At 43.2% G+C, this 24263-nt stretch overlaps 1 protein-coding gene across 6 annotated transcripts in view; it reads left to right on the forward strand.

Annotated features, from left to right (window-relative positions):
* Positions 1 to 3661: 3661 nt before the first annotated feature.
* ARFGEF1 (ARF guanine nucleotide exchange factor 1) overlaps positions 3662 to 24263 on the forward strand; it is a 104538-nt gene continuing 83936 nt past the window's right edge. For all 6 annotated transcript variants that reach the window (XM_074146186.1, XM_074146188.1, XM_074146187.1 and 3 more), the window contains exon 1: positions 3662 to 3785. In XM_074146186.1, the coding sequence (XP_074002287.1) occupies positions 3662 to 3785 (124 nt within the window). The remainder of the gene's footprint in view (positions 3786 to 24263) is intronic.

Genomic DNA, 24263 nt, shown 5'->3' on the forward strand with positions numbered 1-24263 from the left:
TTCGGCCTGGAGAAAAGGAAGCTGAGGGGAGACCTTCTCGCTCTCTACAACTCCCTGAAAGGAGGGTGTAGCCAGGGGGTGTCGGTCTCTTCTCCCAAGGAACAGACGATTGTTTCCCAAGGGACAAGAGGAAATGGCCTCAAGTTGCGCCAGGGGAGGTTTAGATTGGATAACAGAAAACATTTCTTCACTGAAAGGGCTGTTGAACTTTGGAACAGGCTGCCCAGGGAAACGGTTGAGTCATCATCCCTGGAGGTATTTAAAAGACGTACAGATGTGGTGCTGAGGGACACGGTTTAGTGGTAGACTTGGCAGTGTTAGGTTAATGGTTGGACTAGATGATGTTAAGGGTCTTTTCCAACCTAAATGATTCTATGATTCTATCTTTAGTTAGGAACATATTTAAGACAGAAATATCCTAAATCTTCACCTTTTCTTTCTTGTGAGTTTTTTTATTCACCTGTCAAACAGAGATAACTCCTAGCTTTTGAAGTAAGCAGCAAAAAGCTAAACATGTTCCTTATGGTCTTTCGTCTCTGTAACAAAATCTGCCTTCAAAATACTTCAAGTCCATAAAATTCTTCATAATTGATCATTATTTTAATACATGGCTTCCCTAGTAAATAAAGCTGCCGTAACAACTGACTAGCATGTAGATGTAGATGTAGACAACCAGCTGTGCCAAGCTACAAATTTGGTGAACCGAGCAGCAGCTGTTTGAACCCAAGAACTGAAATTGAAGATTCAAACCACATGATAAAAAAAAAAGAAACAACCAAGAAAAAACAAAAAGTTTAATCTATTCGTTTTAGAGCAGGAATGAAAGACATGGAACCGACCGTCTTTTTGACAGGCCTTTTCCTATTTTACATGTAAAATCACCTTGTGTACAGCATATGAAAATAGACATTAATAAGAACAAACCAGATAACTGCAGTCCTCAGCGCTCTTTACATACAGATACACATTGTCTTCATGATACTGCAATTGCAAGTCTATTTCTGCCAACAGACTGCGAAAATCAATAGCTAACTCCATTTGCTAAATAACACTTGCAAGCTCTGTCTTGACTAAGGAAATCATGTGGTTTGTACAAAACTACCAGCAAGAGCTCCTTGGAAATTCTTACTCTTGCCTTGTGGTCACTAGCGGGCAGCTTTGAAAGACCGAAGTCATTTTGACATCAGAATTTCTGAACTTGCACCTGTCTATAAAAAAAAAAAATTGACGTTAAACCAGCAGGCAAAAGGATTTTCCCTAAATAAATTACTAGAAATAATTAAATTATGCTTAGTAATTGTGTTGCTGAAGATGCAGTTTTTTCAATACACCAACCTGAACGTGGTAATTAAAAAAAACTTGCATATTTTTTTTCAAGAATCAACATGCTGGATGTGACTTCTAACTCTCTCACAAAGCTGTTATAAGGCTCAAATCAGGTCTACCCTATTAATTTTTTCAGTATTGATTATCAGATGGGTAATAAAATAGCCTGCAGGTTCTAACTGACAGTGACTAGAAAATTCCCTGGCACAGATCAAGTCATCTCATCAAAATATGTGTTTTGCTCTAACAGCCAGGACTGGTATTCACCTATAGCTTTAGCAGAATTCCCCACGCCAGGGTATTCCTTTAAAAGTCCAAATACAGATACCCGTAAGACAACAGGTCATTTTGGCACAAACCATTTTTCATTTGGGAAGCTGGTTAAAGCAATACTGGTCAGCATTAGCTGCCTCTCCATTAGGGGGACTGGGATCACTGTACCTTTATTTATTACGTACCACTGATCACTGTACCAGCTACAACCACTCTGCTGGAGACAAAGAAACAGAGGTGCTCAAATAAACTACTCCGTAAAGAACGCAAAGCTGCTTGCAAGGCCTTAGCATGGTGGCACGATAGCCTGGGCTGTCTCAAATTCTCCATAAGGAAGGGATGAGGATTAACTTCTCTGGAAGGCAGAACCAGAGGAACAGGTAGGAAAAGTTACCCGGGGACAACCCCCCTGCCAGGTGCTGGCTCCCCGTCCTCCAAGGTCAGGGATGGCACCCGGTTTCCACAACCATCTCTCCGTTCTGCAGGCTGATGCTCTAGTGCCTTGTCCCACTCCGCCCGCAAGGTACATCTAGAAATTCAGTCCTTTCATTTCCAGACTAATGTATAATTATACAATTATTTGTGTATCGGGTAAAAATTTTCTAAAACAGACCTAACTGAAGGTTAGCGCCACGTTCTACTTTCAAATGCCGGTGTACCACCTCCGAGTGCAAAAGCTTGCCCTATCATGTTTTTGCTGCTTACCAGTGAGCCAGAGTCAACCAGAGCGTGAGGAAAGCAGGAGGAAACTACCCCCAAAACCAATTTTACAAAAACGTATTAATTTAATAAAACAACAAAACACAAAAGCCACCGTTATCAATGACGGTGGAATTTTTTTTTTTTTAATGTTTCGTGGGGGTTTTCTTCACGTACAGCGGGGAAGAAGCGCGGGATGACTCTAAGGGCAGAGAGAGGATGAAGGCCATAGGGGAAGGGGCACCATGAAGGCGCTCCGGTGAAGCCCTCACCCCACGCCCCGGAGCGGCGGGCAGGCAGGGTGACGGAGGGCAGGCAGAAGCGGCGCAGGGGCTCCGGCACGGCGGAGGCCGGGCCCTGTGAGGGGGAAGCGGGGCCTGAGCGAGCGGCCCCGCGGCGGGCACCGCGCTCCCCGGGAAGGGCCGCGGGGAGGCCGGTCACCTCCTGCACCCTACCGCGCTCCTTCCTCTCTCGGCGGCAGGGCCCCCGGGGCTTCTCCTCAGGGGAGGCCGCGGCCGGGGAAGAGAGGGCAGATCACCCCCAGGGGAGCCTCTTGCCTCACCCCCAGCTGAGCCCCCCCCACCCAGGGGCAGGTGGCGCTTGCCGGCGGAGCCTTCCTCCCCCTCCTAGCGCTGGTGGCCCGGAAGGGAAGCCCTGCCCCTCCTCCTCCTCCTCAGCCATCTCCCAGGTGGTAGCAGCCATCTCCGTACCTCCCTCTCCGCTGCCTCCCGCGGCTCCGCTCCACCTGTAGCGCGCCAGCGGGGCGGGCAGAAGGCGAGCGGCATCCCCCATTCTCCCGCCTCCCTCCGCCCGCCCTGCTGGGGCACGGCCGCCGCTTCCTCCCGCTCCGCAGCCGTGCGGCCGCGGCCCTGACGTCGTTTCCTTCCAACATGGCGAGGGCAGGTTGTGGCTGCAGCCGCCGCTGCCACCGCCGTTGCTGCTGCTGCCGCCGCCGCCGCCGCTAATGGAGGCGGGTGCGGGCCGGAGGCGGCTCAGGGACTGAGCGCGTCGCGGGCGCCGTCCGCGCAGACACGCAGCGGGGGCGGAGGGAAGGAGAAGGAAGGAGAAGGCTTCGTCCTCCCTCAGCCGCGGGGGTTGGCTGTCGCCGCCGCCCCGGCCCACCCTAGCCTCCCCTCGGGGGGAGCCTCCGAGCGGGTGCCGGGACGCCGCGGCCCGCCCTCTGAGGGAGCCCTTCCCCCGCGCCTGCCTGCGGCCCGGCCCCGCGGCCTCGCCGCCTGCCCCGGCCCCTGGCAACCCTCCCCCGGCGGGAGCGGCCGGTGCCGCGCTCTCCCTTCCCTTCCCTTCCCCTCCCCACCCCTCCTCCTCCTCCTCCTCCTCCTCCACTCCCGGCTCGATCGCTCCCATGTATGAAGGGAAGAAGACGAAAAACATGTTCCTGACCCGGGCCCTGGAGAAGATCCTGGCCGACAAGGAGGTGAAGAAGGCGCATCACTCCCAGCTGCGCAAAGCCTGCGAGGTGGCCCTAGGTGAGAGGCGCAGCCCGGGGCGGGAAGGGGCGGCCGGCGGGGACCGCACCTGGGCGGCCAGGGGCTGGGGGTGCGCTCCGGGTCCCCCCACCACCACCATTTCCCCCTATAGCGCGTTTGTGTTGCGGGGAGGGAGGACGGAGGCGCTTTGGGGCCTCTCTGGGGAGACGAGGCGGAGGGGAAGGGCTGGGGGAGGTGGGGCTGCGGGCTGAGCCGCGGCACAGGTTTTGGGATCGAGCGGTGGAGGATCGGTGTGAGACTCGGGGGTGGGTGTGCAGAGAGAGGCCGAGTCCCGGCCGTCGTCTTACTGCCAAGCCCCGGGGCGGCAGCCCCCCCGGGGCCGAGGTGGGAGCTTCGCCCCTCGCCGAGAGCGGCCCCGCCGCGCACTGCCCCTCGCTGGCAGCGGCGGTGAGGGCGCTGCGGCGCCCGGAGGGCTCTCTTCCACCTCCTCCTCCTCCTCCTCCTCCTCCTCCCCGCTCGCAGGATGAATAGGCAGAGAGACGGAGGCTCAGCTGAGCTGAGCTGACCTGGAAGCAGACGGCCGGCGGGGAGGGAGCAGGTGACAGGCAGCGGTAAGGGAGGAGGGACTGGGGGAAGAAGCTGGGGGTGGCGGCGGAAAGCGAGAGACAATGACACCAGGCCGCGTCTGGAGTTTGGTGGCCCTTCGGAATCGGGACGCTGGCCCCTAGGGAGGAGGGCTAGAGAGGGAGAGGAGGGTCCAGGAGATGTGCGAGGGAAAGCCTTAGCAGTGTTGGCACTGACGGGGAAACAGCTGATGGGGAAGGGACCTTCCTTGGTGCATGGCAGAGCTGGAGCGGTCAGGGAAGATGAGGGAACGTTTGCCTGCTCCGGGCTGAGCAGGGTGTTGGGTTTGTGGTGCAGCTGTGTCAACACCACCTCTTCTAGAAGCGTGAGGGAAGTAAGTAGGGCTGGGTGATACAAAGCAGACCTACACCTTCCATAACAGGCAGCGTAAAAGGAGAACTTGGGCTTCAAAATTCTGGCGTGATGAATCCAGGCAGGGTTTGAACCCACGTCGTGAAATATTGACGTTATTTACTGAAAGACTTCTGGAGAAAGGCCTGCTTTGTTTAAATAATACATAAACGGATTATGTCCCTCCCATTCTTGTGTAATTGTTTCTGGTTTTGGAGATAATTATCTTGATTTTCTGCAGTAATAATGTCTGTTTAAATGGATTTGTTTGAAGAGATAGTATTAAACTGAAACTTGCTTGTTTTAAAGATGAACATAAGTAATTTCAAGCTTTCTGTTGTTTTGTTATTCTATTTATTTGTCTTCTATAATACTTTTCATTTTTTTAAAAAAAAGCAACAATCCTTTTCTTGTTTTCTTTGTGAAAGACGAATGGAGGGGGAGAAATGGCCATGGTTCAACTATTTCTTAATAATTCAAGTAGACTGGAAGGAGTGTTTCCTTACGTTTCTCATTTATCACTAGAATTATTAATAATAATAGTATGATTTAGTCAGATGTGATTAAACTGATAGCCCTTTGGCCTTTCCGTTGACTATAGACTGCATATCCAAGATAGAAATTAAAGAGAGAAATGTTTTCTTATTATTAAACTGAATTTATATCCAGCCTGTGTGTCACCCATAGAATTAGACACTGGTATTAATCTTGTGTTTCTGCTGTACTTTTATTTCAGTAGCTTGATGTGTCTTAAGTATCATCCAGATCCCTCCAAGTGTGGCTCCGTTGCGTTACATGGATTATAAAGCAAGCCCTCTAGACTGTACAGTCTGCATCTTTTATCTTGTGAACTCATTTGGGCGAGGAGACCCCCAGGCACACGTCCCAGTGATTTCTGTGCTGCAGCTTCATTGAAACCTGTTCCTGTGGATCCGATTGCGTGATTGGGGCTTAAATAGGAAAACGATACAGTGTGGGTATAAAAGCCAGGGAAGCAAGAACGAAGAAATACAAGATTATATGTATTAGCTAATGTATATAGAAGGGCTTCACGAACCTGAAAAATATCAGATAGGATGTTAAATGCCATAGAGTCTTACTGCAATAATTTTTTTAGATGGTGGCACAATGAAATATAGTTGGTGGCTGTCGATGCAGTATGGTCCATTGTCTGGTTTTGTGTACGATAGACTCATAATTCAGATGTGGCAATATATAACTCTTGAGTACTTGCTCGTGTCTGCTTTTCTTTGAAAAGCTTTTTATAGTTAAATATAATCCTTATTTCACATGTGGGGCAACTGGGTGTTAAAGCTGAGCTGTGATGTTCATAGCAGAATCGGAAATAGGATGCACGTGGGTTCTCTTCATCTGTTGGAGGACACTCCAACTGGACGCTGCTTTGCCATCTTAAGCAGGGAGTATATACTTTTTATTTCTGAGAAATTGCTTTCTTCTGTAGAGCAATGACATTGATGATTAAACATTAGAAAAGTAGTAATTTAGAGTTAAGTTCAGTTTGGAGTTAACTCTGGCAAAGTCTAACTCTGGAGTTTTACTGGATTTTTAAAAACAGTTGTTAAATAAAAGGTAGCTTTTAAAAATCATGGCAGTAATTACACGTCCTCAAATCAGTATCATGTTTTTTCAGTCTGAATATTGAATTGATTAGTCTTCACTGAAATTATCTGATGTGATACAAAATTCTGCCATTAAGATCTTTTTTTCCCCACTGTGTGACTGTAGTAAAGTGTTGTTTACTATTAGTATATCAGTCTACCTGGTCGTTGTTGCCAATCTAGACTATTTTTTTTGTTTCATTTCCTGAGATGTTTTCTTCTTTTTTCCTAAATCCAGTATTTACATTGGATAAGATGAGCTGCTATTGAAGTATTTCATAAACAAGCAGGCAGTGCCAAAAATACAGTGTTCCTGTACTGTAGACAAACGAATTAAAACTCTGCTTTTTAGATTGAGGTTGACAATCAGTATTTTAAGAATCTTTAAGAATACCCCTTTGTCATTTAAAATCATAGAATGGTTAGAGTTGGAAGGGACCTTAAAGATCATCTAGTTCCAACCCCCCTGCCATGGGCAGGGACACCTCCACTAGAGCAGGTTTCTCAAAGCCCCATCCAGCCTGGCCTTGAACACCTCCAGGGATGGGGCAGCCACAGCTTCTCTGGGCAACCTGTTCCAGTGTCTCACCACCCTCACAGTAAAGAATTTCCTCCTAATATGTAATCTAAATCTCCCCTCTTCCAATTTAAAACCATTATCCCTTGTCCTGTCACTACACTTCCTGACAAGAGAGTCTCGCTCCGGCTCTCCTGTAGGCTCCCTTCAGATATTGGAAGGCTGCTATGAGGTCTCCCTGGAGCCTTCTCTTCTCCAGGCTGAGCAACCCCAGCTCTCTCAGCCTGTCTTCATAGGGGAGGTGCTCCAGCCCTCTGATCATCTTCATGGCCCTCCACTGGACCCGTTCCAACAGGTCCATGTCCTTCCTGTGTTGAGGACTCCAAAGCTGGACACAGTATTCCAGGTGGGGTCTCGCGAGCGCAGAGTAGAGGGGTAGAATCACCTCCCATGACCTGCTGGCCACACTTCTCTTGATGCAGCCCAGGATTCGGTTGGCTTTCTGGGCTGCCAGTGCACATTGCCGGCTCATGTTGAGCTTCTCATCCACCAACACCCCCAAGTCCTTCTCCTCATGGCTGCTCTCTAGCCATTCTCTGCCCAACCTGTGTTTGTGCCTGGGATTGCCACATCCCAGGTGCAGGACCCTGCACTTGGCCTGGTTGAACTTCATGCGGTTTGCACGAGCCCATCTCTCAAGCCTGTCCAGGTCCCTCTGGATGGCATCCCTTCCCTCCAGTGTGTTGACCATGCCACCGAGCTTGGTGTCGTTGGCAAACTTGCTGAGGGTGCACTCTATCCCACTGTCCATGTCTCCGACAAAGATGTTGAACAGCACTGGTCCCAGTACCGACCCCTGAGGAACTCCACTCGTCACTGGCCGCCAATTGGACATTGAATCATTGACCACGACCCTTTGAGTGCGGCCATTCAGCCAGTTCCTGATCCACCGAGTGGTCCATCCATTGAACCCATGAGTTTCCAATTTTGAGTCCAGGATGTCGTGTGGGACAGTGTCAAATGTTTTGCATAAGTCCAGGCAGATGACGTCTGTTGCTCTGCCCTTGTCCACCAAGCCTGTGGCAGTATTGTAAAAGGCCACCAAATTGTCAGGCACGATTTGCCCTTGGTGAAGCCATGCTGGCGGTCTCCAGTCACCTCCTTATTTTCCATGTGCCTTAGCAGAGATTCCAGGAGGATCTGCTCCATGATCTTGCCAGGCACAGAGGTGAGGCTGACTGGCCTATAGTTCCCTGGGTCTTCCTTTTTTCCTTTTTTGAATATTGGGGTTATGTTCCCCTTTTTCCAGTCAGCGGGAACTTCGCCAGATTGCCAGGATTTGTCAAATATGATGGAAAGCGGCTTAGCAACTTCGTCCGCCAGCTCCCTCAGGTTCCGTGGGTGGATTTCATCAGGTCCCATGGACTTATGCACCTTCAGGTTCCTTAATAGGTCTCGAACCTGATCTTCTCCTACTGTGGGCAGTTCTTCATTTGCAGAGCCCTTGTTTTTGCCTTCCATGACTTGGGCAGTGTGGTTAGAGCCCTTGCCGGTGAAGACTGAGGGGAAAAAAAGTTGTTCAGTAGCTCAGCCTTATCCATATCCTGGGAGGCCAGGTCTCCCGTTTCCTTCCGGAGAGGGCCCACAACTTCCCTAGTCTTGCCTTTATCCCTGATATATCTGTAGAAGTTTTTCTTATTGTTTTTGATGTCCCTGGCTAGATTTAGTTCTGCCTGGGCTTTTGCTTGCCTGATCTGGCTCCTGGCCACTCGGACAGTTTCTTTATACTCTGCCCATTCTACCCGTCCCTGCTTCCACCCTCTATAGGCCTCCTTTTTGGTCTTGAGCTTGTCCAGCATCTCCTTGTTCATCCACACCGACCTGCTGGCTATTTTGCCTGCTACTTCTTTTTCGGGATGCACCTCTCCTGAGCTTGGAGGAGGCGATCCTTGAATGCCAACCAGCTTTCATTTTTCATAGAGATTTTTCAAATCTCTATATATTTTCTTATAAACCTGTGCAACTGCATTCCATTAAGATTATATTTCATCTATTTTTGATACGTGCATTCTGAGGGTGAGAAACCCTACTACGTTCCTGGTACGTGGTACTGTGGAAGTCTGACCTCTGACCAGGTGTTAAGATGAGGTCCTCCTAGCACCACGATTTTTCTGGGCTATGAGAAGATAAGAAAGCAAAATATGAATTGAATATTGCAACTTGAATTATGGATGCTCTTTGGTTTTTAACAGGGACGAAATTAAGCCTGGTACTTGCATCCTCTATGTAATGATTCACCAGGTTGTGTCTCGATTAATACAGAATAGTTGACTCCAAGTTGAACCTATTTTTTCATGCAACATTGTCCTTTCTGAGAGATGTTCTTTGTATGTAAAGAATGTAACGTTTCTTTCTCTAGTCACCTGATGAAACACAGCTAATTTAGAACTTCATGTTGTTTACTTGCATAGCGGCTACTCTTAATCTATGAAAGGAATGAGTTTATCTTTAAAATTGTGTGCTTGCGGAGCACATCAGGCAGCAAGCTGACAGCAGGATTACTTTTAGAGGTTCTTTTCCCAGTCAGTTACCTGCACTGCTTTTTCTGTATTGTTTTTCAGCCATATTACAGTCCAGGAGACTTTACAGTAATTTTCTGTATTGTTTTTCAGCCGTATTACAGTCCAGGAGACTTTACAGTAAACGTACTGCATTATGCATAGTCCATAAAAGCTCTTGGAGAAAAAAAAAAAATTCTCAGCTGAATTTAAAGTTTTTAATAGACTGAATAAATAACCGTTAGTGCTTTGTGTCAGAATCCAGGGTGTGGAAAGGTGTTTTATAGAGGGACCAAGCTGAGCAAACCAGAATTCCCTGCTTGTATAAAGGCTGCAAGTTCAGCTGCAAATCAGGAGCCAAGCGACTCTTCTGAAAAATTCCAAACTGCAAAGAACGTAAAATGATAGGGATGTGTACCTGCTATGTACTCTAAAGAAAAGCATGCATGTGGTACTTGGAATTCTGGAACTACTGCCTGAAGAGGGCTGAAGCTTCCTTTTAAAAGGTTTTTCGGGACTCCTTGGGTTGTTTGGTCTGTCAGGCAGAGATCCTGCGGGATGATGTAGGTCTCATGCAATGTGAAAGTAACGGCTCCATTCAGTTTGTGCTGCCATTACGTGCAGGTGTAGGATGATGAAGCAGCAGTATATAATTAAGCAATGACTATTAGTTTCTCTGAAAACAGGTAACGTTTGGAGTAGAACGTAAGCCAGAGACGGGAAGATTCATCTGTGTCTTTACCTGTGCAGATCTGAAAATGGCCTGGGAAAGTCTCACCTGCATATTTTTTCCTGTCTCTATTCTTACTGTTCCTAGTTTCATTTTCTGGTGTCCTTTGCATATCTAGATAATCGCGTTCTGTTATCAGAGTAAGTGAGGATAACAGTCAACACAGAAGTGCATGTGCTGAGTGAAAGAAACCTTGCTGAACTAGCACGAACATTTTGAAGGCCATAATTGTGTTACTCCACTGGAATTAATTTTAGTAGAGAATTGTTGGACGAGCTAAATTCCTGTTTGTGTTTTGGATAGTGCTGTTCTCAGTAGACTAGGTAGACCACCTTCCAGCTTTCATCAAAATTACTTGTCCTTTTTTAGAAGCCAAAGCCCAGATATTTTTTTTTTAAAGTCTTTTCTATGCTGAGTACAAAGAGCTCGGTGTTTTACCATTGTCTGTTGTCTGCATGTGCTATAGGCATTTATTTTCACAACGTACAAGTCACCATTGTCCATACAGAATTTATTTTCTGCTTGTAATTGTTCTTCTGAAACTCTTCCTTTGAAGTAAGCAAGCAGGATAAATAGAGAATTTTTTTGCTAGTACAAACCAAGATTTATATTTAAAACAAAAAATAAATCCCTAAAAGTTGCAGCTGCCCTTCCCTCCTCTTGTTTGCTTTGCTAAGCTCGGGCTTTAATTAGCAGGGTCTCAATGTGTTAAGATATCATCTACTTTTGCAAAGATTTAAAGCCTGGCTTGGTAACAGTGAGGTTTGGTTGGCCCCATAAACCGCTTTCCAGGTTGCCTTCTGCATTTGAGGTGTAAAGTGCTGTTTATGTTGAATGTATGGGGCTAATTTAAGAGAAGTTGTGTATACTGGGGCTTTTTATTGTTTTAAATGTAATCAGTTCTTAGCTGTGTAGAATTGCAATGCTGAGGAGCTTTAATCTCCCTTGAGAACGGGGATGGTTGGCAGGGTGCATAAAAAAACACTTTTGTGGAAAACAAGGTAGATTGTATTTGTGCTGGAAAAATGTTAATGGAGAATGAGTATCAAATATTTGCCTTTTGTCTTGGAAGGAAAAAAATGGTTTGTTTTTTTTAGGTGGAACTTTGACTCCATCCTGAAATACATCCTTAGTTAAAGCGTTTGATATTTTGAAAGTTTTAACATTAATTTTCAGTATCTCTTAAAACCTAATCTTGAAAGGCTTCCACACATCTTTGTGACACAGGGCAGCTTTTAAATATCTCTGTTCCGTTGTGTATTTAGAGCACTAATTGGAAAGTTGAAGCTTAAAATGGCAAGTTGTTGCCTTATGACCAGAACGCATCTATTTCTTATAATGAAATATCTTTACTGTTTTGTGGGTTTTCGTTCCAGTTGATCTTTTTCTGTATCCTCTTCCAGTATATTATTCCTTTAATTGTCATCTTTTTCTCTCTTCTCTTGGTCCTTGTCTCCAGTTAACCACGGTTTCACGTTTTTCAGGATAAGAACAGTATCCATTCACGCGCATCTTCTTCATATACAATTGGAAAGAAAAAAAAAATTATCTTGGCTATTGAGGTCAGATGTACATTCTAGACCTTTTCTGGAGTCTTTCGGAGAATAATTGGTATTGAGCTAGTGTTTTGATAATATGCTATTAAAGACTCTGACTTGGTTAGTTGTCAGGGAGGATTGTCACGTGGGTGCTTTTGGGTGGATCAGCCGGTGGTATCCTAGTTGGTCTCTCTCCCTTGTTTTTGGTGAAACTCCTCGCTGAAATCGTGGACTCCCGAAGAGCTAGATGAGGAAGCCTTGTTGTCTTTTAGGTTTTTCAGTGGTGTTGATATTTTTATCAAGTTGCTGATTAGTTAGTACTTCAGAGTAAACAAATGGTGCCAGGAGCCCGGGAAGCAAGACCAGCAAACTTGTAGGTGACTGGGATTCAGTTCCGCACCAGCCAGCAGTAGGTTGGTGACTCTGCCTTGAATAGGCAGCGGGAAGGGAGTTTGGCGTTTTCTGCACCAAGTCAGTGAGTTTTCCTGTCTGATGGGTAAATTGGGTGTTTGCCGGGAGAAAATATTTTTGCCCGGGAAAAACACCTACTGTCAGCGGAGCCTCAGAGGCTGAAGTGACTTGGGAAAAACAACTCTGCAGATCTCAAGGAAGGAGGCAGAGAACTACTGGAGAGAGTCCAGCAGAGGCTACAAAGATCATCAAGGAAATGATCTGATGAGGAAAGGCTGAGACCTGGGTCTGTTTAGCCTGGAGAAGAGGAGACTGAGAGGGGACCTCATCAATGCTGATCAATATCTAAAGCACGGGTGTCAAGAGGATGGGGTCAGGCTCTTCTCAGTGGTGCCCAGGGACAGGACAAGGGGCAAGGAGACAAGATGGAACATGAGAAATTCCACCTAAACATGAGGAGGAACTTCTTTGCTGTGAGGGTGGCAGAGCCCTGGAAGAGGCTGCCCAGAGAGGTGGTGGAGTCTCCTTCTCTGGAGACATTCCAAACCCGCCTGGACACGTTCCTGTGGGATCTGCTCTGGGTGACCCTGCTCTGGCAGGGGGGTTGGATCAGATGATTTCCAGAGGTCCGTTCCAACCCCTACAATTCTATGATTCTGTATGAAGGAGACAGAATTGAGTAAGAAGCTTGATATACAGGAGGCAGAACTCTATTGTGTGTGTCTGAAAGCCAAAAATACGTGATCTAGCTGTGCTAGTCAGGTGGATACAGACCAAGAAGTATTCTGTGCGTAGCTGGCAGTTACCACCCTGTCCTTTCCATGAATAAAGAGTAGAAGAAACTATTGGTTACTGTTAGGCAAATGAAACCTTCAAGAAAAGTCACGTACATACAAAAAGTCTCCAAAAAACTAGCAAAACCATAATATACTTCTGTGGGATTTTATAGAAAGAAAATATTGTGTAAAGACAGTTGAACAAATTGTAACTGGTGTGTTTTGTTTCTATGAAAAACACTGAATGTCAGAACTTAAAGCTTAAACAAAACCACCCCAAAATCACTCCCAAACTCCATCATGTATATTTTATAGATACCTTAATGGAATGCAGGGGAGTGTTAAATAAAAATACTTGGTTTGCGGGATAAGGTATATGATACTTGTTACGTGATACTTCTCATTTTGAGTATAAATGTAGAAGAGCTGCTAAATATAGGTCTGTCGAGTCCCAGGAGTTTGAAATACCTGGCACAACTCCCTTATTGATTTCTAATCAATCTCAGGACATTGTGAAAATTCCAAAGGACTGGAAGACATCTACTACTGTGCCAACGTTGTTGTAGGGATGAATAGGATGACCTGGGTAATTACTAGCGCGTTCGCCTGATGTTGATCCCAGGCGAGGTAGTGGAGTAGCTGATGTGAGTGAGAAGAGAAATGCCAGTCAGCAAGGATTTGAGAAAGATTTAAAAAGAAAAACCAAAAAAATGCCCAACAAATCAAAAAATCCCAAGCCCTCTATCAATTTAAGTTTTGGGGATAGATTATAAGGCATTTCCCCCATATTTTAGGCTTCCATAATTCTCGTGTTCTTAATTCTTTTCATTTTACACAATTAGAAGTAAAAACTGCTAAACTGGTAGGAAAAGGCTTGACAAAATTTCATTTTAATTGATGAATATTGGCAAATTTTGTTAGGTTTTTTTCTCATTTTTCGTGCGGCTTCTTTCCATTGTATCTGTGGTTTTAGCTTTTAGGTATTATTCTGGGTGTTGGGGATTCTGCTCGGGTTTCTTTGGGAGTTTCTGGGTTTCATTTTGTTTGTTATTTTTCATTTTATTTTTCAATCTGGACATATTCATAGATGATGATGGGGTTTTAGTTGGGAAGCAGGAGCTCTTAAAAAGCTTGAAGTTTTGAGGAATCTGAGCTCTTAGTGTGATGCTGTAATCAAGAGCAGCTTTGAAGCTTGGAAATGTGGAGATTATACTGATTCTGCACCTGATACAACTTTTAGAGTAAAGTTACCCGTGGTTTCAGCAGCGCGAGGGTTTTATTACCAGTGAGAGGTGCTTGAAGAGCCATATGAATTAGAAAGAGAAAAAAATAGTGCAAGTCTCTTGCTTCTGTTCCGAAACAGGTAGGAAAACACTGGGCTGGGTTTATTCTCAGACGTTGGAAATCTTCGTGTCACATATTCTTTTCCAAAAATGTGTTTTAATTCAAGCACAAATTATTTCAGGTGTGTCTTATATCTGGCTGTGCTTTTTAGGAGTTTGGAAAAGGCAGTCAAACTGCAAGAAGGATGATTCTCTTTGGGAAATTCCTTTCTCTTGAATAAAAAAAAGTTACACTTGATTTTATGGGAGTTTAAGTGAAACCATAGTTGTATTTTAAACGCTATACCAAGAAGTTTGTGTATTTAGTGTGTTGTGGAAGTGCTCTTTGTGTGTGCGTGAAACCCAAAAATGACAAATAGAGCTTTCATTTTGAGAAGGAATTTCACTTCCTTCACCTTCATCACCTGCCCACTGAATTTTTTTTTTTTTTTTGTCTCTTCAGTAATGATAAATGGCCAAAACTTCCTGAACTGAGTGATCGTTGCTCCATTCTGACGGGGTTTATTCTCTGAAGGGGCTACTTGTACCTTTTCTCTAAGCTGTGATCAAATGTCCTCCTGCTAGTGAAGGATCCCAAAGCAGTAATGTCTTTGGTTGCAACATTTGATTAGATTTCCAAAAGATCTTTCTGTTCCGTGGTTTTAATTTTTTTTTCCCACCTGTGATTTATTTATTATTTTATTTTTTTTTTTAGCTTGAACAAAGAACAGGTTTTTCAGTAGCATCTTGGGTAGTTTTAAAAATAAAAAGACAAACCCAGCCCTGAAAAGCAGATTTACAGTTGACCTAAGGAGTGGCCACCAGCCCCTGTCTAATTTGATAAACTCCCATGGCTGCCTGTTTCACTGCCTCACATTCTGGTTTTTGGAGGTTTGCTGCTCTTGTTCTGGTCTGGTATTATTTAATTTTTTTGCTAAACAGGTTTCATTCTAATTCTATTATCTAACTAGCTGTTTTGTCGTGCGCTTGAGTGGTTTTTTTTTGTCTTCTATCCCAGGTTTTTATTTTAGAATTGTTTACACACTCTAACAGCTTAAGAAAATTTTACCAAAACCAAGAAAGTATTTATGAAGACATCCAGGGCATGATTGCTCTGGGTTTGTTTGTTGGGTTTGTTTTTTTTTTTTTTAATTGTTGATTTCAGTTCAGAAAGTTCTACTTCTGTTTTTCTCCCCACCAACACTTCTGGTACTCTGTGTATCACGTACACTACTGTGATAGGAGATTACATGGTTATTGATGTTACGCTATTTAATACTTGTTTTTTGTTCAAATGGGTGATGTCTGCTGTCCAGTGTTCTTCAGTCTTTTTTTATTTAATGTATTTCTTGCATCAGAAAAAAATTAAGATATTTTTAAGATAATTGAAAATACCCATGCGTGAGATAAATGGGTTTATTCAGCACTCTTTTGTGTCTGCTCTTAAACACAGATGGAGATAGGTCTTAAAAGGATGGTAATAAAAATTGCACGCTCACTCTCTTTAGCAATTGCTGTTCTAATAATCTTTACAGGTTTTGTAATGTTATTCCTTCATTTAGAAATAAAAGTATAGTTAGGTTTGTAAATATTTCGTGTGGAGAGATTTTAGTCAATGCCAGATACAGGGGTGTTTCGCTGCTTTGTGTTTTCACTTGACGTCAGTGTGGGGCTCCCGAGGGTCAGTGTGCACTGCAGTTACTTGTCAGCGATGTCGGAATGACCCGCGTACTTCAACTTTGCGGTGTTGGAGACAAACAGGCTTAGAGAGTTGGGGTTGTTCAGCCTGGAGAAGAGAAGGCTCCGGGGAGACCTTAGAGCCCCTTCCAGTCCCTAAAGGGGGCTCCAGGAGAGATGGGGAGGGACTCTTGATCAGGGAGGGGAGTGAAAGGACGAGGGGTAATGGTTTTAAACCGAAAGAGGGGAGACTTAGGTTAGACATTAGGAAGAAATTCTTTGCTGTGAGGGTGGTGAGACACTGGCCCAGGTTGCCCAGAGAAGCTGTGGCTGCCCCATCCCTGGAGGTGTTCAAGGCCAGGCTGGATGGGGCTTTGAGCAACCTGGTCTGGTGGGAGGTGTCCCTGCCCATGGCAGGGGGGTTGGAACTCGATGATCTTTAAGGTCCCTTCCAACCCAAACCATTCTATGGTTTTGTGATTCTATGAAACAGGGGAGAAAGTATTTTTAGATTTTTAATTTCAGATAAAAGTGTTGGGGTTTCCTGAAGATGTTAAATAGTATCTTATACTACGGGGCTCAGTTGTCCACTTGAATAGTATGAGGCACACTTAAACTTTTTGTAATCTGTAAATTAAATATAAGTAGTGTTGCACTGGTTTGATTTCTTTAGTAGCTTCCCATCCTATTTTAATTTTAAAACTGCTACAAATTAATACAGATATACTTTCACAAACCAGTGTACTTTTAACACAAGTAATAAGTGTAAATTAATGGGAATGACCTTTCAAATGAAGATTTTTTTATCTTTTTTTTTTTTTTTGCAAAGGTGTGGTTCTGCTGTGTGTAAAACTTCCCACCCTTGTGCTTGCCTGGCAGGCGACCCTGCAGGTTATAACCCTGTGTCTAAGGGTCTAATGGTATTACTGCACAGACCGAGAGTGCAGCAGCTGGCATAAAATCACAGGGTTTTTTTTCTTTCAACTCAGAAAGCTGGAAAATGTGCAATCTTAACTGGGCTGGCTTCATTTGGCTAATGGACTGTGACGAGTCTGCAAGAATGCCCTACTGGATCCTGTGCAAGGTATGGGAAAGTGGATAGGAATAAATTAACCTCCATTTTCATTATCCTGAAGTGGAAACAGACCTTTATAGCTGCTGTAAGTAAAATTGCTAGAATAAGACAGCTGCATTTGTGTGAAAGTTTGGAAGCTGGGTAAAGACTACCTGAGAGGGATGATTAAAATTTTCTTCACCTGCAGTGAAATGAGAGATTCAGGTGTTTTCTACTTGTGATTTAAGACATGACACCTTATTTTGTGTGATTATGTGTGCATAATTATGCATATAAATAGATCATGAATGCTTAGAAATTTTGCTGTAAAAAGAAATAAGCTTTCTTCTTTAAAACTGTCTCACCCTGTGGGGAAAATAAAATGTGATGATTAGCGATGTTTGAAGGAGAGAGAAGGGAAGGAAGAGAAAGGAGCTAAGTCTGACCTCCATCCCTTACGTTGTCTTGTAAAGCCAGAAACAAAACTCAGTGTTCCAGTTATTAACACTGTCTTTTACGTTGAAGGAAAAGCAGCGTTTGAACCATTCTTGCCTTGATCACGTCCTTTTCACCTGACACAAGCTGCTGGCTCTCTGCTTGGTTGCTCTCCAGGCTTTTCAGTGATGAACTTAAGGCAGGTGGTACGGTATTAAGATGTTTCTTACCTCTGCCCTTTGGGTAATTGTTTCTTTTATGCTTCTGTGTAGGAGTTGACTTTAATAATATCCCCCATCTCTCCCTCCAAACCAAAAATCCTCCTTTCCCTCCATCCCAAAACATCCGTCTCTTTGAAATTGGACCAGAGGGAGGGCTGGCTTAGGATGAAATACTCACAAAAGGAAAGGAATGGTTTACAATTTCTTTTTAAAAGAACAATGAAGTATCATTTTGGGGACCTTTTAAAACAAAGTTGGGGATTCTTCTACTATTTATTGCCAATATCTATAAAACTTCAAAGATATGTGTAACTTCAGAGGTTTATTTCCATATACAGCTTGTACGTGTGGCAGTACATGCACTAATGATTCAGAACTCTAACTTAGGTAAAACATTTCTACCTCCACAGAGGTAGAAATGGCAAAAATAGGGTTTTTTTACCGATGACATAAATAAAGTTAATAATAATAATAATTTTAAAAGTCCTGAATAGCCCGGATTAGGTGTAGTCTGATAGATGCCTGATGAGCACTAACTGGTGGTGGAAGATGTTTGCATTTGATCACAAATAGATTGCCTAGAAATAGCCAGTTATGTGCTGGCTTCTGAAATATGAAGAAACAGTCATTATTTTGATAGCACCAAATAGTTAGAAAGACCAACTATCCTTTTATAACAGAGAAGGGGATTTTGAAAGGTCTTTGACTGACTGTTGTAGTGTATAAGAGCATTTATTTAATCACATGTTCTAAAATGCTCTTAAGGAACAAGTAGGAGGGGCACACTCTCAGTGCAGTAGAAAATATAAGTAATTAGCGTTAAATAAAAATTGCGCGTATATATATAAACCCCATTTATATAGTCAGTGCAAGTACAGTTTTTCGTAATAGTTTATTATGAACTCGTGGATCCTGTAAATACTGAACTGAATGCCTCCACTGGTTTTTTTTTCTTCACAGCTTGGGTAAGCAAGGGTAAAAGCAGCACTTCCTTGTCACCCTGTGCCACATGGGTGGAGTTAACAATAGTGTGTAGCGGTGACCTTTTAAAATAGTCTTCCACTTATCTTCTGGTCAGCATCTGAGAAAAAGAAAGGGTATTTGAAATACGAGTAGTTGTCTCAATTTAGGCAGTCTGAACTTTCAAAAATATTTCTTTTGGATGTAAGTAAAAGATAGGAGATGGAAAATAAAGGTTTCATTGTATTTCATATCTAATGCGTATGTGCTGTACTGAAGGCAGCCACACTGGAGCTTTCAGAGTACCCTAATACTCTCCTCCTTACTTCTTGTGTTCATTCAAACATCTTAGTCTGAGCTGCTTCCTATATCAGAATCTAGTGACAAAATTGGGACTTTAATAATAGTGTGAGCGCTTTGAAAGCATCATTTGAGTGATCTCCCATCAGGACTTCTGATTTAAAGTTTGAGCTTTCTGTTGCAAATACAGATTTTTGTTTCAGTGAAAATGACAAAGTTGATATGGTTGTAACCTTTTTAGGGGGTCATACTATAGATGTAAAAATAAACTTCAGTCCATGCTTTTTTGTTTTCCTTTTTTTTTTTCTCTCTTCGAATATAGTTTGATTACTTTTATAGACAATCATTAAATTGTAGTCCCCTGGCTATCTTCCTGTATCTGGAAAAGATGATGATTTCCTTATGACTCAGAGCTACGGCAAGAGGGAAATGGGATAATGCTTTTTTAATTAGAAGGTTACCAGTAGTATAATTCATGTATAGACTTACATGTGACCTTTAAAGTTTTAGTGCTTGAAATGGATGAGAGACTTGCAATGTCATGTGTTTTGCTTCTTGTTTTTTCATCCCTACGTGCAGATTGCTTTTGAAGTTACTGTAGTGAGAAGGCTGCTTCATGGGAATATGTATTTTTTGGGGCCATTTCTTAAGGTATCATGAACTTATTAGGACCTTATATTTAAGGCTGAAATAAAACTTGGTAATTTCCAACTTCCGAATTACCTTCTAAACTACCCATTTCCAAAAGGACAAAAAAATAATTGCAGTCAGATACCTACAGCAAGGATGGGGGTTGAAAATAAAATGTATATTTTCCCGTATTACAAAAGGGTCTTTTAATTTGATTCTAGCTGTTTTTAGAACCTCATGCTGCAGAAGAGGTTGCTGTCCTCGGTTGTATCTAGTCTTTGACAATTCAGAGTACTGATTGCTTAACAGAAAGGTATATGGAACCTTCTCGTAGACTTTGGAAACTTCATAGCAAATGATTGCACCTGCCGTTGGGATGACAGTGAAAAAGCATGAAGGTTCCCTTTTTGCAGGATGTGGGAAGGGTTAATATGTACATAGTTTGGTCAGTTTTAACTCTGGATTATTTATTTTTTTTTTAAAAAAAGGATTCCAGCAGTCAAAATAAATACCTACTCTGATATATATATATATATATATATATATATATATATATGCTCATGTGCTTATATATTCTGAGTACATGCCTGGCTTAGAATAATCATCATTATATGCCAGGATCTATCTTATTCCATGAGTGTTCTGTATGTGTGTCACACCTATTTAATATATTATACGCTTGTGTTCATGGAGGGGACGGCAGAGGTGTCGTTGCTTTTCTTACCTCGAGTAAACTGTGAAACTTGAGTGACTTCAATGTATGTAATAATAGTTTGTAGTCGCTGGTTATACTTTAAATTAAAGTATGGAGTAAGGATGCATCATCATTGCTATGCATATGTGCCTGCTCCTGAAAAAAAAAAAAAAAACTTTTAAGAAAAAAGTCAGAATATTTGAAGGATTGTGTTACATGACAAAGTATTACTGAAGAGGTGGGCTGTGTGAAAAGTGGATGTGTAGCTTTTGTTCATGCTGCCAAATGAGCCAGAAACAAGACTGAGAAACATAATGATGATCTTGTTCTGCAGCACCAGCCTGTCCTTGCCAGAATAAATACAAAGCGTTAGTAAAACATTTATTTCAGTCTTCAGTTGTCACCAACCAAGCAAATGAGCAAGTAGAATATAATAGAAAATAACGGAGAAGTCTCAAGAAATAGTTTCGTCAGTAGGTATCTGTGTCAAAACCAAACGTATGCCTGCTTATATATGAATGCCAGAAAGTTGTCATCTGAAATAGCAGTGGTTTTAAAATGAAGATACTGTCTTAGTAGGCTGGGAATGAGGAGGGATAATCCGTGGAAAAGTCTTAATTCCATAGCATTAGTTATGTAGGTAGGAAGGTTTAATTTTCTGTACTTTACAGAAAGCTTAGTCATGTTGGGTAAATAAATCCACTGTGTTGACAGGTAACGTTCAGCTCAGATGTACTGAGCAGCTCTTCAGTTCTTCTCGAGTGCTACCCGGGAACTGGCTTAAGATGTAACGATGGAAGAGCTGGTCTGTAATAGTGAGCATTCTCATCATTATGTGCGCAAACGCACACTAAAATATGCTCAAATTCAGCTTCATAGTAGTCACGGAAAAGGCTCATTAAAGCACATATTTTTTATTTCAAAGAGATGAGAACACTTGGAAGGGAGCGAAATCGGAGTGAACGTGGTGATTCTTTGTCACGTGTCTTGTTACCAGCTAGAGGAGGTGTACACCAGCTATTGATAAAAGCCTGTGATAAAGTCGGTATGAACAAATAAAAAAGAAAACATACCCATATCTGTATGGCTTGTATGTGATAATGGTATCATAGGAACATTTGGGGAACATAAAGATACTGAAGGAGACCAAAAGACATTATTTGCCTTGTTGTATATGGAAGCTGAGGAATTTTCCTACAGTGGAAGTAAAAGGAATGAGTCAGGAAAAAATATCCAATTGGAAGTTTAAACTAAAGTTCATATTAACTCATTATGATTAGGAGTTTTTAAAGATTCTCTAATCTGAAACTGTTGAACTGTTTAATAGAGCATGTAATATTAAAATTTCATCAGTTGCTAACAAAAGAACAGGAGGTATGGAGAGGTGTTTCAGTTCCGTAGAGGTTTGGGGTGTTTTGGGGTGAATTGTGAGGTGACAAAGGTTGACAAAACAAAATATTTAAGAGAGTGAAACCAACCTGTTAAAGCCCGCAATTGTGCTATACTGGCCCACTTCTGGATAAAATGGCAGAAGTTGTGCCCGTAAATGCAAACTAATCCACATGAGCAGAAGAGGGGAAGCGAAGGAGGAAACGGGTCCAAATTGTGCGTGCACAAACATGGGCTCTAAGTGAGGCTTCTGTCATTGAGGGGGGGAAGAATTGGAGTTACTGTGAATGATTCCATCAAAATACTGATTCCTTTGTCAGAAAGACAAATATACTGAAAAATGGAGAGAAAAAAATATGAAGCTGTTACACCACTTTATAAAGATACTGTGCATTCCTTGTGCAGTCCTGGTGGACGACAGGATGACCATGAGCCAGCAATGTGCCCTTGTGGCCAAGAAGGCCAGTGGCATCCTGGGGTGCATCAGGAAGAGTGTGACCAGCAGGTCGAGGGAGGTCATCCTCCCCCTCTGCTCTGCCCTGGTGAGGCCCCATCTGGAGCACTGTGTCCAGTTCTGGGCTCCCCAGTTCAAGAGGGACAGGGAACTGCTGGAGAGGGGACAGCAGAGGCTACAAAGATGATGAGGGGGCTGGAGCATCTCTCTGATGAGAAAAGGCTGAGGGACTTGGGTCTTTTTAGTCTGGAGAAGAGAAGACTCAGGGGGGATCTGATCAACACCTAGAAATACTTAAAGGGTGGGTGTCAGGAAGATGGGGCCAGTCTTTTTCCAGTGGTGCCCAGTGACAGGACAAGAGGTAATGGGCACAAACTTGAACAGGGGAAGTTCCATCTCAACATGAGGAGGAACTTCTTTCCTGTGAGGGTGGCAGAGCCCTGGAAGAGGCTGCCCAGAGAGGTGGTGGAGTCTCCTTCTCTGGCGACATTCCAGACCCTGCCTGGACATGTTCCTGTGCAACCTGCTCTGGGTGACCCTGCTCTGGCAGGGGGTTGGACTAGATGATCTCCAGAGGTCCCTTCCAACCCCAGATCATTCTGTGATTCTGTCAATCTCTTCTCTGCTGCCTCCCAAAGAGACATTGAACTTAGAAATGATGCATTAGAAGTCAATAATGATGATTCAAGGTACGGAATGTCTTCCAGAAGAGATCAAGTGGGCTATGCCTTTTGTTCCCTGAAGGGGAAAAAAATGAGGAAGATGGACATAAAGGAAGTTTTAAGATTCTGAGTGGCATAGATGTGAAGAGGAGAATAATTGATTGTACCTTCTTGTCATTCAGATCTGGAGATCCTGTGAAGAACTCAGCATATTTAAAGTACAGCAAGAAAAAACCTCTTTCCTGCAGCTTTTAATTGTGTTGATCCCAAAAGTTTAAATGATTTAAAAAGTGATTAAATGAAAATTTAGCAAGAGTTGTCAAAACCTGCAGGAACTGTCTTTGAGCAGGAAGAGTATAAGCCACAGATGGGTAGATGCTGGTAGGAGGGGATATTGCAGCATTCTTGCCCTGCTTTTATGATCTGCATTTCCTTAAGCATATGCCATTGGCCACTCGTGAAAGCAAAATACAGGCTGGATATCATGGGTTTAAGAAAAATTTGACCTTGTTGTATCTTTTTGTCCAACACAGTCTGGTGGTTTTAGGTTTGATTTTTGGGTTTGTTCCCCAGTTCTCAAAGTTCATATGGACTTTATTTAAAAACCTGAGATGGGGATGCTCTGTTTTTGTTTGCATCTCTGGACGCTGGATTTCAGCAGACATTCATTGTCGGTTGAGCTCCATTAGTTGGCTTCATTCCTTTTGTTTGAAATTTATTTTCATTTAGTTCCATTATGTCTGCAGCCTGTGGTGGAATAGCTTTTGAGCTGGGTAGTACAGAAGTTCAAAAATGTGTGTGCTAAATTATCTTTATTATTATTTTATATATTAAAATGCATGTTTAACTACAAAGGAAAAAGATATTTGTTTTCTTAACAAAATGGACTAGAGCTACTGCATGCAAAATGTCTTACGACGTGGAATGATGATGAAAATACTGGCTTCCTGGGAATGGCATCGTGAACTGAAGATACACTAATTCTGAAATAAATTTTGCACGTAGGTGTAAAAAGCTGTGTTGTATCTGAAGCAGGAAGAACAGAATGCTTGTATGACACAAGGAGAGCTCAACTGCTGCAAAATATGCTGCAGCTCGATTTTCCAATTTATATTTGGTTAGGCCTTAAAAATGTGATTCATAAATAACCCAAGGACATAAGTGAAAAAATAGTCTTTTTTCTTTATTCAAGTTTGTCATAATTTATGTAAATGCAGCACTTCATGTTTACAACGGTAATAATGTTAAAATATGAGAGTGTTGGAAAAAATGAGAAACTGGCTTTGTGGCTTTAATTCGTGTTTCTTGCTACGAGGTTGTTGATTCTGTTGTGGGAGCCTAAACTCCTGAAACGGGACTCAGTTAAAGAGTACGATGCCTAAGGTTCGGGACCTCCATACGTGTCACCTTTCTTGTATTCCACTGATGATAGTGATCAGCTCTCTGCTGGCTTTGGAGAATCACAGAATGGCAGGGGTTGGAATGGACCTCTGGAGATCATCCAGTCCAACCCCCTGCCAGAGCAGGTCCACCCAGAGCAGGTCCCACAGGAACGTGTCCAGGCAGGGTTTGAATGTCTCCAGAGAAGGAGACTC

This window comes from Numenius arquata, chromosome 4, assembly GCF_964106895.1.
Source record: "Numenius arquata chromosome 4, bNumArq3.hap1.1, whole genome shotgun sequence".
Lineage (NCBI taxonomy): Eukaryota > Metazoa > Chordata > Aves > Charadriiformes > Scolopacidae > Numenius > Numenius arquata.